The sequence below is a fragment of the Cryptomeria japonica genome, chromosome 4 (genome assembly GCF_030272615.1).
Source record: "Cryptomeria japonica chromosome 4, Sugi_1.0, whole genome shotgun sequence".
NCBI lineage: Eukaryota > Viridiplantae > Streptophyta > Pinopsida > Cupressales > Cupressaceae > Cryptomeria > Cryptomeria japonica.
The window spans coordinates 603,473,761-603,492,177 of record NC_081408.1 but is presented as its reverse complement, the minus strand read 5'-3'; the positions used below and the strand labels follow the sequence as shown (position 1 = coordinate 603,492,177).

At 36.0% G+C, this 18,417-nt stretch overlaps 1 protein-coding gene across 2 annotated transcripts in view; it reads left to right on the top strand.

The window, feature by feature from the left end:
- Nucleotides 1-18,417, top strand: part of LOC131061086 (AUGMIN subunit 3) — a 242,100-nt gene that overhangs the window by 208,177 nt on the left and 15,506 nt on the right. For both annotated transcript variants that reach the window (XM_057994597.2, XM_057994598.2), the window contains exon 16: nt 9,384-9,459. In XM_057994597.2, the coding sequence (XP_057850580.2) occupies nt 9,384-9,459 (76 nt within the window). The remainder of the gene's footprint in view (nt 1-9,383; nt 9,460-18,417) is intronic.

Below are 18,417 nucleotides of genomic sequence, written 5' to 3'. Positions count from 1 at the left end.
TATTAATATGACTGAATATTTATTATTGATCAGCTGATGTACACTTGCCTATGCAAGAATAACCAAATGGATTTGCTATTGTATGTGATTTGAACAGAACTTCTTGGTCTTGCAAAAGTCTGATCACTATCCCAGATGACTGTCAATGTATTCATGCGGTCTGTGACCTAGTGGTGTCATCCCTGATTATAACTCTTATTATTCATGCGTCCATTCATGGTACTGTTATGGCTCTTCTGAGCACTTTAGTTTGTATTCAATATTAAATAAAATCTTCACTCCATCCTTGAAGATGCCTCACATCCTCTCTTAATAGCTACTGAATTGTTATTTATCTTAGGAGTCATGCCTTCCCAATGAATCTGCTCTTCTTAGCAGTCACAACTCTCATCCTTGATTGCATCTCCCTTGGTAATGAATTGCCTCACTAATTATAATATCCTTTATTTATTTATTCACAATATAATATTAAATTATTATTCCTTTGGTCGATTGGATTACCATTTCTTTGGTCAATGGATAGCTTATATCAAGCTATTGTTTATGTGTCTTGTTTAGCAAGGGGGCCATTTCAGTCTCTCCTTCCTGAAATATATACTGATTTGATGTTAGATCAGGGGCATGACATTCACGTCCATGGAATGCCTAACTACTTTGTGCGATCTGTTCTAGCAATCAAATGGAGAAGTTACATGCCGAAAGGCACAAGGTTTGGAATTTTAGGAAAATTTAATTTTTTTTAAGGCTAGCAAACCTGGGCACTAATAGGACCTTATGAGGTATTAGCCAAAGATGCCATGATTGTAATAATTAGTATTTCATACCATTCTTTAGAGTGGTTTAGGTTCATTGTTGTCTTGAGTAGGGACCATAGAGAATGCACGGAAATCTCTGAGGGTGTGAGTGAACCTATCAATCTAGCGATTGATGCAAATAATCTAATTTTCTTCCCATCTTAGAGCCAGTAACAGAAATGAGGTGTGAAGTAAGATAAACATGGCAAAATGTAATGTCCCCAAATTAGATATTCTCTAAATTAACTTAAATTTGCCCAAATCTAAAATAGGTAATTAAGTTTATGGGAGTACCTTTGTATATTGTTCTTCTCCAATACAAAATTAGGGAACACATGAATTAATACTTATGAACTGAAACATATGCTAATGAATTAGATTGAATGATGTAAATTTTAATGTATTAATTACCATTAGTATTAGTTTTATTAGATAAAATTAGATTATGGGTTAGTTGCTTTTCTTAATTATCCAATTCCTTATTACACTAGGGTAGGCTAGTTGGATAGGGTGTCCAAGAAATCCTCCCTCGTAGGCCCAAGAGTGTGTACCATATCCCTCTTGGCTCCATATGGCAGGTGTTAAGCATCCATGATGCAGTGGCGTACCCAGCGAGGTGTTCTATCGCCATTCCCCCTCACCACAACCACCTTCTCTCTTAAGCCCAAGAGAAGATGCTTCACCCCTCTCGGCTCCATGTGGCAGGTGTTAGGCATCCACTATGGAGTGGCATACTTAAGAAAGAGTCCCTTATTTACAATGAACCTTTTGTGATATTCCAATGAAGTCATATTTGGTATTCAGTTCAACTAATTATGATAATCAATTTGTACTTGACATAGTTATTATACTTCCATTATATTATATTGCCTTAGTGTCTTATATCAGATTGTTAACTGTTCTTTCTGTTAGTATTACTTTAAATCAGAATCATTCATCAATTGTTATTGTTGCATCTTATATTATTAGCATGGTACAGTATTATACTATTATAGCAATTTATACAAACTGAATTTGATTGCCTTATTCTTCTGAATTCATTAACAGATATGTGTGTGTGTTTGTGTGTGTGTGTCTTATGTCTAATAGTGTTGTCATGTATAATCATTTTAATGCTATTTTAATAATTATACATTATTTGCTTCTGAACTTAATATCATAGTAATGCCATTAATTTAATTAAGATCATATAAAATTTTATATATATAATACCAACTATTATATTCCATTATTAAATCAGAATTCCTATACGTACCTGGCCTTCTTCTCTTTTTTATTATCCTTGCTGGCAGTTTCTGTATATTTCTCTATCCTTGCTGGCAGATCTGACTTTCTTGTTCTCCCATGTATTCTCCTTAACTCCTCTCCCTGAGGGAAGTAGTGGTTGTCCCTTTAAATCTAAGAAGGTCCGATCTTTGGGGAGAGACGTGACTTTGATGAGGGTCACGTCCTCCTCCAACTGATGCTTGCTTCCACAATACCGTAACTCTGGGTGGATTGCTAATACTTAGGACTTGATTAACATGCTTTGTAATTAATATTTGATTAATATTCACTTTCTTAATTAATATTTATTTATTAATTGTTATAGGAATCTTCATACAAATACTTGCATATTGTTTTAAATTAGCATTCTAACATTATGTTAAATAAATATCAGGTTCTATTACTACTAATCGACTAATCAGTTATACAAACAACTTTATTAATATTCGGCAAGAATGTATAATGACATATTAATCTGGAATAAGGAATGCCAATATGAAAATTGTGAAGTCTTGGATCGCTACATAATGATCTTTATTGCTGTTAAATAAATAATGAGATTAAGACCGTCATTAATCTTGGTCTGATGACTCTGATCCAGTAAATTGTGAAGTTTTACACAGCAAGACGATGATGATGAATGTGTTATAGATGTAATCCAGCTGGGTCATGACACAAAAAACAAAATTCTTAATTAGAGTCGTTTGTAGATCCATGAACTTGTTAACTTAAAATCATTATTCAATAACCTTTGCATGTAGAATAGTTGCTTCATATCTCACATGAATCAGTATCAAATTATGACCTGAATGAAATGGCATGGCAGGTGCTGTTTAGTAGATTAGAACTAGACAGTGATACTACCCTTGGAAGTTATGTAGGCATTGTCAAGAAAACATGGCTCACCTACAAAGAATCAGTGGGCTGATGGTGGTCACATGGTCAAAGGGATGAGTTCCTTAGCGTCATGCTCTCTTACCTCTTTCAGTTTTGTTTGAATCATTTTTGAAACATATACGGAGGCTTTTTAATCTCACCACATGTATCTATGAACATGCTGGACCACTTGTTTTTCAGTGGACTCCTGATAGGTTGTGGCTTCTTTTTTAAGTTGATAATGCAAGGTTACAATCTGTAAGTTCATTTCTATTTTTACACACTACTTAAATGCAATGGCCCTTTCCTGAAATAAGATTTAATAATACATAATAATAATAAAATTAAAATATTTCTATCAAAAAAAAAAAAAATAATAAAACTAAAATATCATATAATATAATGACAAGTTAATTTATTTAAATGAAAGGTCAAGAGGCATGACATGAAGAGTTGTGACTCCCTCAAACATAAGATATAAAAGGTAGAAGAATTCATATGAAAGACGGGAGAGGAAGGAAGAGAGAATGAAGGATAGGAATAAAAGAAGGATAAGTGGAAGGAGAAGAAACGAGGAAATGAAGGGTTGCACACTTTAAAAGGGTGCTAATTGTTAAAGGTTGTGTCTCTTTCTAAGGACATAAACTATGAAGGGTTGTACTATTTCAAAGGGTGGAATTGTGAAAGGTTGTGTCTTTTGCCAAAGGGCATACATGATGAAGAGGTGTGACCTCTCCCTCATATTGGGAGATATAAAAGGGAAGAGGGATCAAATGGAATGAGGGAAAGGAAGTGGAATTGGAGGAGATATAGAGCAGATTCAGAACATAAATATATGGAGGGATCTTAAATGAGATTTGAGAAGGAAAGAAGAAAATAAGATATGCAGATCTAGAAGAGGAAGATATGCAGAACTTAAATGGGATATATGCAGATTTGAAAAGCAGTAAAGAGAGATTTGAGAAGTGAGAGAGAGGTGAATATTAAATGAGAAGTAAAAGGGCAACAGTTTTTCCAAACAGATGTATATTTTTCATAACCAAAAGATATGACCCTTGGTCTCCATGAAGGGTATAAAGTGAAGGAGACATCATTTGATGAAGGCATCAAACCAAGAAGAAGATCAATCGATCCATTCAAGTGAGCATCGAACTTCATAACCAATTTCAGATATCATAAAGAGAGGAAGCCAAGAGTTTTGACATTAAAGTTGTTGAATGTGTTGAATCCATAGATATCAGACTTATATGCGCCTCGGGCTCGGCAAGCATGATTCGGGCTTGGACTTGGACTTGGACTCGGGGGAAAAAATCAGCAAAAACTTAGCAAAGTGTAAAATCCAAGAAATTTAGAGAATTTTAAGGATTTAAAGCTTGTTTCATGCACCCTTTATCGAATAAACCTTAAACACACATTAGCATCATTAAATAGAAGCTAATTTGATCACATACACCAAGTATACATCAATCACATAAGTATAAACTCAAATTGTAGCTGAAGGAAATAGCACATTTAGATATATTAATATTGTCAAATGTATACAAAACTCATGGAATATGAAATCTGTGATTATCAAAAGTTCCAAACAATTATCAAAACAATAACTAGAAGTCTATGGCTCAAAGGACCCTGCATTCTTCCTACGAAGACGTCTAAGGTAGGTCCTAGATGATTTAGCATCAATAATGTTTGCCTATGTCTTTATGCCACCCACACCAACATCAACTATGTCTGCTCATTCTCTATCCTCTACCATGGCTACAACGTTAGCCTCTCTATCTACCTGGTCAACCGAATCAAGGTCCTCATCACTAAGGATAAGATCCTCAACCTCAATGACCCACTCAAATCTTGGATCGATTTCTTCTAGCGTGATGGTGGTGGATTCATGTCACAAAATCTGTCTATGGCTAAGACGAAGGTTGTAATGAACATAAACTAGATCATTCAACCTCTACACAGATAGTCTATTATGCTTCTTGGAGTGTATGTGCTCAAACATACACCAATTGTACTCACAACCCAAAGCACTGCATGGTTGGCTCAATGTACAAATCAATTTCCACCATCTATTTGAGATGAGAAAAAGAAAAAAATCAATCTCATTATCCAACTTTAAGTTTCAACATTTAATAATAAAATAAAAAGAAGAAAATTTTGTTACATTTTTAAACTTAAATTATGCCCTTAAATATATATTTACTTGGTTGCAATGTTGTTTGCCTTTCTTTGCACATTTGACGAGAAAAGAGCTCTCCTTGTGCATGAGTAAAGGTCTCTAACTTGTGGACTAACTATGTGGTAACATCAGGTGGCATTTGCTCTATCATTGAGTAAAGCCCTTTCAAAACCTCCTGATCCGCCTTGAAATCAAGGTAGTATTGGTATTCCGAATTGAGGAAATAAGCAAGTGTGCATAGGCGCCTGTGAAGCTGGAGGTGCCATCTCCTATCAATGATCTCCCAAATGGGACGATAGTTACCCTCAATTCTTGCAGCCTCCTGGGTGCTATCCATTGCCTCATATATGTAGCCCATTTCGGGCTTCTCCCCATTAACAACTCGTAGGAGAACTACCAAAGGCTCAATGAACTGCAATTATTGTGAAAAATTAACTTAAGTGTGAACAAAAATATGCAAATAAAAGAAAAATATGAATACAAATTAAAACATAATGTAGAATAATGTAGAATTAGATTTTCATTTACCTTAACGATCTTTGCAACAAATACCAAAAAATCCTGGCTCATTATAAATTCAATTTGCCACATGAACTTTTGAAGTGGTCATAGCATAAGATGAGGAAATCCACTCTTCACTAGAAAACATATGCCTCGAAGCTGCCTTTGACTGAATCAAACATTGTAATGTGATGAAATAGTAGCAAATTTGCTTGTGCCAGGACAAGCCAACTTTTTTTTCCTTGTGTATTGCCACATTAGGTTGAGGATCCATGTGCGATTGGATACAAATTTACAAATATTTTTCGTTGAATCCACACAGGTTTTGATCCATGGAAGCTTGCCGAAATCCTCCAATATGAGGTCAAGGCAATGGGAAGCACATTGAGTCCAAGATAATGTTGGGTGCCTCTCCATCTATAGTCTACCTACAACACCACTTCTACCACAGCCTCCTCGCCTACTTCAACTAGGACTTCTTCTAAAGCCTCACAAATATATGTGACACCTTTTGCATGTCTTGAAGCATCAATTGATTTTATGAAAACGGTGTCACTTGGAAAAGAAACAAAATTAACGATTCAATAAAGTATAAACTAAAAATATTTATCACTAAATCAATGCATTGAGGGATGTACAATCACCTGAGGAAGAAACAAGAAAATCCAGTAGTGTCCTATTTCTTCTATAAGTCCAACCATTACTCATGATGGTGCAACCCTTCTTCCTCCATATCAACCGTTTCTCCTCTATTGTGGCTTTTACATCAACAACCTTTTGTGTCATACTCACTAGGGGCTTTGAAACTTGCTTGACCAAAAAGTTATGGCATCTATCATATTTTGCCAATAAGGAGACCTAACACATGCCACAAATAAATTAAATAAAACAAGTATTGCAATATGGAGAATTCAAATTTGAACTCAACATACCTCTAAATACAAAAATTCAAGAGACGAAGAATCAAACTATAAAATTTTAAAACAATCAAACAAAAAAGAATTACCTGGCTGCGAAGAATTGAATGGTGCAATAGTACCAAAGTCTCCAATTGCACGTCTAGTTGCATCATGTACGTCCTTGTTCCAACTCATGCTCTCAAACAACGGTTGGGAACTAGGAGTAGTGTGTGGTGCAAAAAATGAATCCATGCTAGATTTACAAATTCGAGGCCCAAGGCTAACACTGCCACTACCATTGGCACTAGCACTTGCACTAGCAATAGCACCAACACCAACAACAGCAACACTACCAACATTAGCACTAGTACTAGGACGAAATGGAGGCATGGATGAAGACTGTCCACTACCACCAATGCAAGGCAACTCCTCCCTTTGCGCCTTTTTCATTCCTTTTTGCATCTCAAATATTTCTAATTGCACTTGCACCTCATGAACAACCTTAAGAGGCATGTGTGGGCATGGTATAGCATCATCGGCGGGCATGTTTGCAATATTGTATTTCAATTTATTAATGCCTCCTCCATTATAAAATGTTTCGCGAAAAGAAGATTTCACCTTTCTTTTTTTACCCAGGGAAAAGTTCAGCATGTTTCCAACATGGGTCCCTTCTAACTGGGGTTTCGGACATTGTGAAAAATATGATTTGAAAAGTTCAAGGCTGCTGCAACATGTAAATACAAAAAAATTGACATTTATGAGTTGTGATTTATAAATTATAATTATTAAACTAATACAATAAATTGTAGGATTTGTTAAAAAAATATGTAGGGTTTGTTGATGTTCAAAAAAATAATCGAACACATCTAGGTTTCTTTCTTTGATCTAGTAAAATAAAATAGCAAGAGGAAATGAAATGTAAAGAAAAATGGAGTTTTTGGTAAAAAACACAAAAAAATAAAATTTCAAGCTTCCTCTTAAACCAAGTGAAAACTCCTAATCGTTGGTGGATCCCTCTTGATGCACCAAATGTATCTATAAAGCTGCCCAAATGCGATTCAACAATGGATTTTTTCTCTACCTCCTTGCTGGTTGCGCTACAATGCAGTCTAATATTTGCTCACAGCTCTCTTTTCTCCTCCTATTTTGCCAAAAAAATGAAATGACAATGCTTTTAGGATGGTAGAGAAAACATAAATGAAAAAAAAGAATTTTTTATTTATTTTCACTTTTATAACTCAGCCATGCAACAAAGTTTTCCTATGAGGACTTGCTCAGACTCAGTGAGTCTGACAAAAACTTGGCAGAGTTTGATTCCGAGTGCTAGAGACTTGCGAGCCTTACCCCACCTAATGACTCCCTGAGTACTTGCGAGTCTTGTATCTATGGTTGAATCCCATAAAGATAAGAGGATTGGGGTTGCTTGAGCAATACTTTCCTTGAGATTGACAATAATATTGCCTTCCACTGTGATTACTGTTGGAGTATTGTTGACAAGAGATAGAAATTAAGTGCCGAACTTATTGAGTTTTGAGATATCGAATTTATGGTGTCTTGACATTTTGGTCTCCTATGATTGAGGAGTTTCCATGTTTGGGAACAAATTCAACACAAAAATTATCCGAGGGATGTTAGGATTTTTTTTTGTGTGAACAACTTAGGTCATTAAGTAATAAATATTATATTCCAAAGATTAATCATTACTTTATGGTTTTTGCATTTTCGTTTTATTTTTCTGTATATGGGATCTGTGACAGTACAATAGTCTTTTCCAGTTATGACCAAAATCTATTTATGTACCATTATAGTATTTAAATTCTTAATAGAACATTTTAGATCTTTCCATTATATCAATATGAACTTGTTTTTAAAAGAAAAACTGTTTTAGTAATTTGTAGTGTGCTGAAAGATGAAATCCAATTTTTGTCATGCTCTTGGCTTTTAGTTGATAAGGCTGCTTTTTCTGTAGTCTTTGTTTTGCCTGTTACATCATTAGAATTCAACAACAAAGCAGAAACGTTTGAGGACTTCTGACCTGTGTGTGTGTATACATATACATGTATATGCATAAGCATATGTATGTGTATATGAATATATATTTATATACATATACATATACATATACATATACATATACATATACACACATATATATAGTAGTCTGTGACTCTCTAGTATTTGATACACAAATGTGCTTTGAATGAAAATAACTGAAATTGGCAAAGACATCGTATGGAAACTTGGGCATCCTAACTAGCATTTATGTAAGACAGATCAAAGTAGATGTATGTCTTCTGTTAGTGAGATTTCCCATGTAGTAATGCATATGCATATACATATACATATTACATATACATATAAATATACACACATATATATAGTAGTCTGTGACTCTGTAGTATTTGATACACAAATGTGCTTTGAATGAATATAACTGAAATTGGCAAAGACATCGTACGGAAACTTGGGAATCCTAACCAGCATTTATGTAAGACAGATCAAAGTAGATGTATGTCTTCTGTTAGTGAGATTTCCCATGTAGTAAATAAAATGATATTGTTTTAGAAGAACTATGTTTTGGAAGGATTGATAGAACATGAAACAAATATCTTATACCATGCTAACATGCAGGAGATCATACGTACTGATTCTATAACCAGTATTTCCTCATAATTGGCTGCACCTCCCCTCTGCTTACTCCTTTTTACTTTCGTATCTTCACTTTTCTCTCCATATGTTTTTTTTCCTCTTTGTTTGAAACATTGTTGGACACATTGTCATATCTCGAGGCTCAAGAATTATCACTTTTTTGTTGAAAGATGCAAGAATGGATTATAGTTCTAATGTTATATGCCTGTTGCTGATTAGGTGTACTATTATAAGAAGAATGCAACGGCTTCTATTTGCATCCTCCACTACTGCACAGCCAATATTGACGCCTTGGGTAAACATTTGTCTTTCTGTAACAATTACATTAAATTATTGAATATTGTTCTCTGCCAATAACAATTTCATATTTAAAACTGAAGCCTTTATACAAGATTTTCTGTCAATCATAGTTATTCAAATTTTTCATAAACATATTTGAGAGGTGGAATTAAATGTTCTGTGACTCAGTATGTCATTAAATCTTTGATCTTTGTACTGTACTATTGATTTACTACAAAATCTTAAAATTTAGTGAAGCAGGACTAGTCCTAATCACACATCTTCTATTAATGTTATATATTCAAGATTACGAACTTGCAAAATTAATTGGGAAAATATGACTGGTTCTATTGTTGAGTGGATTCATGGCCAATCCTTCATTGGATAACATTAAGTGTCAGGGATCTCAGGTTTATTCAAGGCGTTATGATACATATACAACATCTTAAATTGTCATGAGCATGTATGTAAGAGATTTTCATGGGCTCAGTTTGAAGCCTTGATGTAATATATAAACGAATGACTGGAATTTGTGGGTCAATTTCAAAATCTAATATATTCATCTGGGGCAATTTAGAGAGGTTTACATTTTTTTCTGAAGGTTTTTTTAATTTAGTTTGCTCGATAGTTTCTATACTTGGACATTTCTCTTAAGTTTGAATTTTATATGTTATCCTCCATTACGGTAACTTTCCATTGTACCATATGCATGTTCCTAAAATACTTACATATAGCGTTTGATATAGGATCCATTCTATGTCTTTTTAGTAAATATTTTGCTATTGCATAGATTCCCAGCAAAACTCAAGTTCTGGCACTAAATTCGAAAATCTACCTGTGCCTTATTTTCACTTCAGCCATGTGTTGTTGCTTTGCTTCTATTCTTCCTAGAGCCAGCGTCAGCATGTTTAATCATTGTCAAAAGTTATAAGTAATATTGTGAGTGTTGTTCATATGTTTTTCTCCAAATAGATCCAAAATTCTTGAACTTTGATATTGCTTATTATATGTGGAGTTAAGCATTGCATAGGTATTTAGCAAAACAGAAGCTAAATATATGTAGCCTAAAGCATATGCTAAAAAGAAATATAACACAAAGTATGTTCTATTTCTAGTGCATCTAACTCCACTTCAAATGCCAATTTACAATTCAAGGTGAATATCTTATTATAGATACTACGTGCACATTGTCAAGGTTAATGACAGTTACATTTGACTTTCCATTGAAATGATCATTTCCCGGGGACAGATTGGGACGGCTTTGGAGATGGGGATGTGTAATGTCCCCATTTTTTGGAGGAAAATGGATTAATTCATTTAATCAGTTAAGTTGTCCAAATAATAATATTTTTTTATGGATAGCTTAATTAATTATTTTAATTAATAATATTAAGTTAATTATTTATAAAGTTATCAAATAAATTAAAAATTAAAAGATGACTTTATATTTAATTAATTTAATAAAGTGACTAATTGAAAAATATATCATAAAGTCACTTCTAGAAGCTTCTGGATGTTGGGGTGAAAAAGTATAAAGGGAGATCAAATTGAAGCTTCAAAGTAGCTTGGTTGATTGATTCTAGATATTGGTCAGGTTTTGTGGAACCGAGGGTTCCTACAAAATTTTGTCTTTGGGAACGAAAACTCCCATAGATAGCATAACTGAGGGAGTGGAAGACCTTCTGAGGGGTTGCATTGAGGAGGTGATACTTCAGTCATCTCGATTGAGCTTATTTGGTGGCCAAGGGCCAGTCACACTAGGGTTCATATTGGAGATTTTCAGCTCATCAATAATTGGCATTTATGTGCATCGATTCCATTGAGGGTCTTGTTGTGCGAATCGCACACCCATCCCCGTCTTGGACAGGGACCCCCCGGTTTGTGCCTTTCTGTCTTTGCGGAAGAGGAAGGGGATATGAAGGGTCAAGTGCCGCTAAATCCAAATTCGGCCTCTAAGGGCTGTTGTGACGTATTCACACATCGCTCCATAAATGGGACCCCTGCTTTTTGCTTTTTGGGGTTTGTTTTTCTAGTTTTTTTTAAGGTTTTGTTTGTTAGCCTTTGCATGATGAGTGTTGTCAGGGGAGTCGCTGGGATGGCAGGCTCTGCTTGAGCCAGGGTGAGTCAATAGGGCCCCAGAATTAGGGTTTCTTTGAGAATCTTCCTTAGGGCCTGGTTTTGCTCTTGTTGCTCATTGTGTCTTGCTTGGTGAGTGAATATCATCCTTGAAGGTCTGAGTTAGGTCAAGTTGGTGAGTGATGGAGTCTAGAATGTCATCTTGATCTCTAGATGCCCTGAAATTTGGCTAAGTCTGGAATGTCTTGATCCTGAAATTTGACTAAGTCTGGAAAACTGAGGAATCCTCCAAAAACTAGAATTTGCAATATAACTCCTGGAGGTCCGAAACCACTCTCAAACATCCTGAAAGTATATATGGAATATAACTTTAAGTATAAGAAACTTATACTTAAATGTTATATTCCATAGCATGATCCTTCGGCGAGATCTTGACAAACTCGCCCAAGTGCCCAAGCTCGCACTTCTTGAGGAAAACGTTTAAAATCGCTAAGTTGCCCAATTTTGGACCCTGGGGCAAAAACTGGAAAATGTGAAATGTTGCAAAAAGTGGGTTTAGGTCCGAATTTCACTTAAAATGCCCAATTTCGGACCCTGGGGCTAAAAGTTGAAAATGTGAAATGTTGCAAAAAGTGGGTTTAGGTCCGAATTTCACTTAAAATGCCCAATTTCGGACCCTTGGGCTACAAGTTGAAAATGTGAAATGTTGCAAAAAGTGGGTTTAGGTCCGAATTTCACTTCAAATGCCCAATTTCGGACCCAAAAGCCAAAACTGGAAAATGTTTAAAAGTTGCCAAAAGCCCCCAGAGGTCCGAATTTCACTTAAGTCCTCCAATTTCGGACCCTGAGGCTAAAATGTGAAAAAGTGAAAAAGTTGCCAAAAGACCCTTTAGGTCCGAAAATCACTTAAGTTGCCCAATTTCGGACCCTGGGGCCGAAATTCGAAGTTTTGTCTAAATTTGCAAAAAGCGATAGAGGTGCGAAGTTTGCAAGATTGGCCAAGAGGTCCAAAGTTTTTTTCAAAACTTGCAAAAAGGCGTTTAAAGTCCGAAATTCGTCGAATTTGCGAAAATAGGGCTAAGCATCCGAAAATTACAAAAACATCCAAGTGGTCCGAAATTCTTCGAAATTTGCGAAATAAACAAATGGTCCGAAAATGCCTTTGGGCACCAAAACGCTAAAACTCCAAATTTGCAAAGAACATTTAATGCTCCGAAATTTGCAAAAACCTACCAAGGGTCCGAAGTTTTCTTTAAGTTGCAAGAAGTGTTCAATGGTCCGAAAATTACCCTTCAGCTGGAATAAACTCCCCAAGCTCCGAAAATATCTCCAATTCAAAAACGTCTAAGTTCTCCGAAATTCACCAAAAAAGCATGAGTGTTGGGATTTTAAAATTTGCAGAGGCTTTTCAAGCCTCCAGAATCACGCTATAAGAAGTTTTCAAATGCCATAAACCCATTCAAAATGCCCAAGACTCCAAAGGTAAAATCACGCAGAAGTAAATCGCCCAAACACTATCAAGACCAAGGATCAGATTTCACATTCAAAGAGAAAGGAGAAGCATTTTCAAGATGCATCTCACAAAGAGCTTCTCAAGCTAAATGTCGTAATTAAATTTAATGTTTGTTAAATTAAATTATTTAATTTATGAAATTGATCGTTCGCAGGTCGCAGGACGTCATTTGAGAACCGGGAGAAAAACCTGAAACGCAAATCGAAGAAGGATCGCAATCAAGGCTAGGCGCTGAAGACTAAAAAAAGAAAAAGATGTGGGAACGTGTTGCAGGAGTGTGAGAGCAACCAAACATTCGGAACCGTGCCGCTGAACAAAGATGAAGTCCACTACCGGGACCAAAGACCAAGGAACACTCTGAATGCTGCAAAATTTATGCCTTATTGAGAAAAAGCACACAGCTAGATTTAAGTCCAGAAATTCAGTTTTAAAACTGAAACTGCTTTATTGTAAATTGCCTATGGGTCCCATGCAAGATATTTTTGAGGTTAACTATTCCCAACCACCAAGGTGATTGGATAGACCTGAATTAAAGCCAAATAGTGGCAGGTAGTTGAGATAGTTGCTGGTTGGATAACTGAGAATTAATTTGGCATGGGTTAAAGCTGCTAGCTTTTGGAAGGCAGACCAGGACCCTTGGATGCAGTCCATCCTAGCCTTCGATTCAAAATTGTAATATCTATAAAAGGCAGAGGCCTTTCTTTTGTAAAGGGTTAGATAGTTAGAGATTGTTGGATAGTTAGACTCTGTTGAGAGAGTTAGATTTTAGATTTAGAATAGGTTAGATTTTAAGCTGTAGCATAGAGATGTTGCAGAAATTGTTGTAATAGGCAGCTGAAATCAATATATAGACATTGATTTGGTGTTTATTGTCTTGGTTTCATCCTGTTTGCATGGTTTCTCTCAGCATTTTAGATAGATCTTTCTATTTTGGGTGTGCAGGTATTTGATAGGTTCAGGCTCATACCATTGAGGATATACTGATTGTGTATCTTTTTGTATGGTTAACCTGAGCCTTTAATTGTGCTTACTTCAATTGTAGGTGTCCGTCTGAGCTGCGCCAGAATTGGGTGCTTAGCCGTGCGTCTCCAGTCTGAAAATCTTCCAAGTCCCTTTGAAGATTGCACCGTTCCTGCAAGGTTGTGAGGTATTCTGGCCAAGTAGGAATTGGTTATGTTGAATCCGTCTACCCGCATACCCGTGTTGTTAGTTTTAGATCTCCCGACCCTTTCCTTTTGCTCTTTATTGCGTAATTCGAGAATCATAGCAGACCAGTTTGTTGCAAATTGTAAGTCCCCTTGTGTTTCTAGCAAAAACACATCAAACCACTGAGTAGTCCTGCAGTCAAGACCTGACAATCAAAACCTTGAGGTCGTCCCCTTTGATCAAACCAAAACAGCATTAGGGACTTCCTTATCTCAAGAGAGGATAGGATACTCAGCTGGTTCTTCTATTCTGCGTTGGCCGTATGGAGTTTGCAACAATGCGATTTCAGACATGTCAACAGGTCTCAAGGCGATTCTTCCTAGCAGCAATTTGAAGGTGAATTGCAGGTGTTAATTCAGTCTGAAGCAAATTGAATCTCACCCCTCCTTTCCACGATTTGCTCCTATCTTCTTGTTTGAGCATCGAATCTAACGATTGGTGATAGCATTATAAATAGATAGAGACAACGATCATATTCAGGGTGAGAGAGGAGACCTTTGAGCTGGCAAACAATCATTATCAGACTTTGCATCTGCAGAAGACTTTATCAGACTTGTACCAGCTGAAAGACACCCCCGATTCTATTCACAAGGGCCTATTGATCAACCGATTTTATTTACCAGCTGAAGCGTTCTCCTTGTGAAGACAAGGCGATATTATTTGATGCTTAAGGGATCGAGTGGGAGTTGCCATAATTGTTTTTGGGACTAAAAGACAGCTGGAGGTATTATTCAACTTGGGCCGAAGAAGTACTCTTGCAAGCCCTTCCTTGCACCAAAGTCCTTCCTTAACTGTAGCGCTTATCCTATTAAAGGAAATCGAAGATTTTGTGGGAGTGTAAACAGACCTTGAGGCTGCCGTTCAACCATCATTGTCTGAGAATATTTAGGAACAGGGGCGATTTTGGGAAGGACAACATTGGGCTCAAGAAAGACTATCTATCTGTTATTGCTTGCCTCCTCAACTACTGATTGGAGTGACTCTATGAGCAGGTTCTTGACATAGTTTCCATTGTCTTTTTGGGTCAGCAATAATGATGTAATTGGTATGATCTGAGCATATATATATATACATAAAAAAATTCAATCTGAGTTGATATTAGAACTGCATTCAATATTAAGTCAGTTGGTAGTCATATTTTGTCACAAAATAAAAGTTGCAGGTCTGATTCAATATAATGGTATGCCAAATGTTTGAAGAAATGTCTTTTGCATTGGTCATTTGTAATTCATGGTGAATATCAAAGAACCATTTTCATTGATGATTGTATTTGAGATCTCTTGCAACTACATTAGTAACGGTATCAAATACAAGATTCTCAGTCTGAAATTCAGAATCATAAGCTTAATGATTGCATGAGAACTGTATGAAATAATGCCTAGAGCAATTAAAGCAATCAGATTGTTAACAACAGCAGGTCTAAGGATTGTAAAATAATTGTTCGATGATATTCCTTGTGTCATATGAGCATGTTTTCAGCATAACACGCAAGTTATACTAGCTGTCCAGACTGCATAACACACAGGTTATACAGACTGAGTCTTAGATCAGCAGGTTGCCAGCTAAGTGTTTGACGATATCCCTTGCATTTTGAGTCCTATAACACCAGGGGATATTACAGGATGGGTGCATTTACAACATTTTTGAAAAAAGTTGGGGATGTGTATTTGGAGACAGCATATGTATGTATGTATGTAACATCTCAAAGATATCCCACAAAACATTCTTGTACATTCTCAATCTTTTTTCTTTTGCAACAAATGTGCTCATAACATGAGACACTACAAGTTCGGAATCACGATGTACTCTAATGCATTTGATCCCATATTTGAAAGCCACATTCAATCCAAGCAACAAAGCTTTCATATTGAGCCATGTTACTAGTGCTTTCAAAGTTCAATCTGAACGTGAAATTAAACTTTTTTCCATCATTTCTTGGATATTGATCAGGGGGATATAAATCAGGGTCTACCTGCTTTTCAAACTCATCATCACAATATCCAATGAAACAATGTTGTTTGGTGTCAAAGTAACAAACCTCATTCTTTGCTTTATCTGGATTATCCATTATATGACTGCTACTGCCAATTGAAGTTTCACACTTCTTGGGCAGCAACATGCCCCAATTTTCCAAACAACTAATTATGATTATGTTGATTCAAAAAAAAAATTACTAGGATATGCAGTAATTGCACTTCAACATCATTAATTATCCAATTACAATTATTTCACGATAATCCAAGGTGAAATATGTGCCACAAGGTTTGGAAACATGCATGCCTAGTTGATTAATGCTTTCTAGAGGCATCACACTATTAGATGCTCTAGAATCTAACATACAGTTATGTACCAACCATCTATTAACAAAGATATATAAAATGTGTCAATTACCTGCTTGTTACTTGTAGACATAGTGCCCAAGTAAATCTCAGGTGCCTCTTTGACATCAGCTTTATCTATACCATCTTTGGCAACATCTGTAGTTTCACTCGGTTGATCAAATATATTGGAGCATTGATATAAAGCAACACTCTTTCTCTATGTTCAGGGATCCTCAACAGCACCCAGACTGACACTTGAACTTTCAATTGACTCAATGTTTCAACCATGGCAATTGGCTAGCATGTTGGCAAGGGAGTGGACAGTGGAATAGTCAGAACACTAGTGTCAGGGATGAAAGGCATTACTTCATCACTAGCAGCAACTTGCTTTCTGTTGACTGCATTTTCAACTAACTTTGCCACCTTTTGTTTCTAATTTTCTGCTTCTTTAACTTTATTTTTTGGCATTCTCTGGTCACCTATGAATTGTCCATATTGTTGATGAACATATAACACTCTTGTTTGGGGATATTTCTTTTGCAAGGATACATCTGTCATATGCATCAGTTTTAGGTGGTTACTTCCCTACAATCCTTTTTGCACTTTGCTTTGCATTGTTATCCTTTGTATATTTGCGTGGTTGCCACATCTGGAACAACACCTTCAGCTTGACCTGTGGCACCTACTTGCCTATTTCATAGTTGGTTATTGCTTTGAACTTGCAGGATAACTGCTTCAGTGCCTTGATATCTTAATCAAAAGTCTTTTCTTTCTTATACCTTTGCTGGATTTGTTCCTTGAGGTAATTAAATTCTTTGTTTGGTATCTCATATTGCACGTGATTTCTGTCATGATCATACTGAAAGAATTTATCGTCTTCATATGGATCTAGCTGATCCACATTGTCATCCTTGTAACATTTGGGTGTACCATCTTCTGCTTGGAAATCTTTCTCGTCTACAATTGTTGTAGCAATAACACATTTCGATGGATAATGAGGCAAGTAGCATATGTGACCAGATTGAGCTTTGTTGAAGATTCACACGATCCTTACTCAAGGGATCATGGTTGTGTCTCTCATGGTATCCTTGTTTTGTATTTCTTGTACCCACTTGCTTATCATTTGGTTGAAGTATTTTAGATCAATCATAATTGCAAGTTTTGTTATGTAGTCTTTGACCTTCATTAATGTCTGTGGTAACTGTTGATGTGGCGAAAGTCGTACTTCTACTCTTTCGATCAACACATAATAGAATTTTGAGGTAATCCCATTCTCTCTTGCATAAGGAGGCTTCTAGTGCTACTGAAATGATCACAAGAAGGTGACCTCAAGGTTCAAATTGTCAGTTCGTGACTACCGGATAGCTCAATGGTTCATGTGTCTTGCAGGTAGACACAAAGGGACTTACGTTAATGGGTAGGATAGGCTTCAAAGTTCTATAAGGCGTCCCTCCCTAAGACTCTACAAGTCTTATTCTCATCAGATTTATGTTGAACATGAGGCTGCTTGACAGATATTAACTTGAGATTTCCAAAAATAGGAAAAAGAGTACGAAGAGATACTAAATTACTCTAACTAAAACAATATTTGGGCAAATAGATGGAAACTTTAAAATTATCATGTTCTGCTTCGCCAGTTAGACACAACTAGGCAGAACTTGGTGAATTATTTTTTTTTGGTTGACCTAGGAAGATGAGTTTATTTAGGAAAGAATATTGCAATTAAGGTCTTACATGTGTGTCATGCTTCTAATTACGATTACAATTAATGAGAGAGAACTTGTCTTAAGATTACAAATCTTTAGGGGTTAGTTAGGAATCCTTGCATTGGAAAAATTTAGTTAAATTGATCATTGCT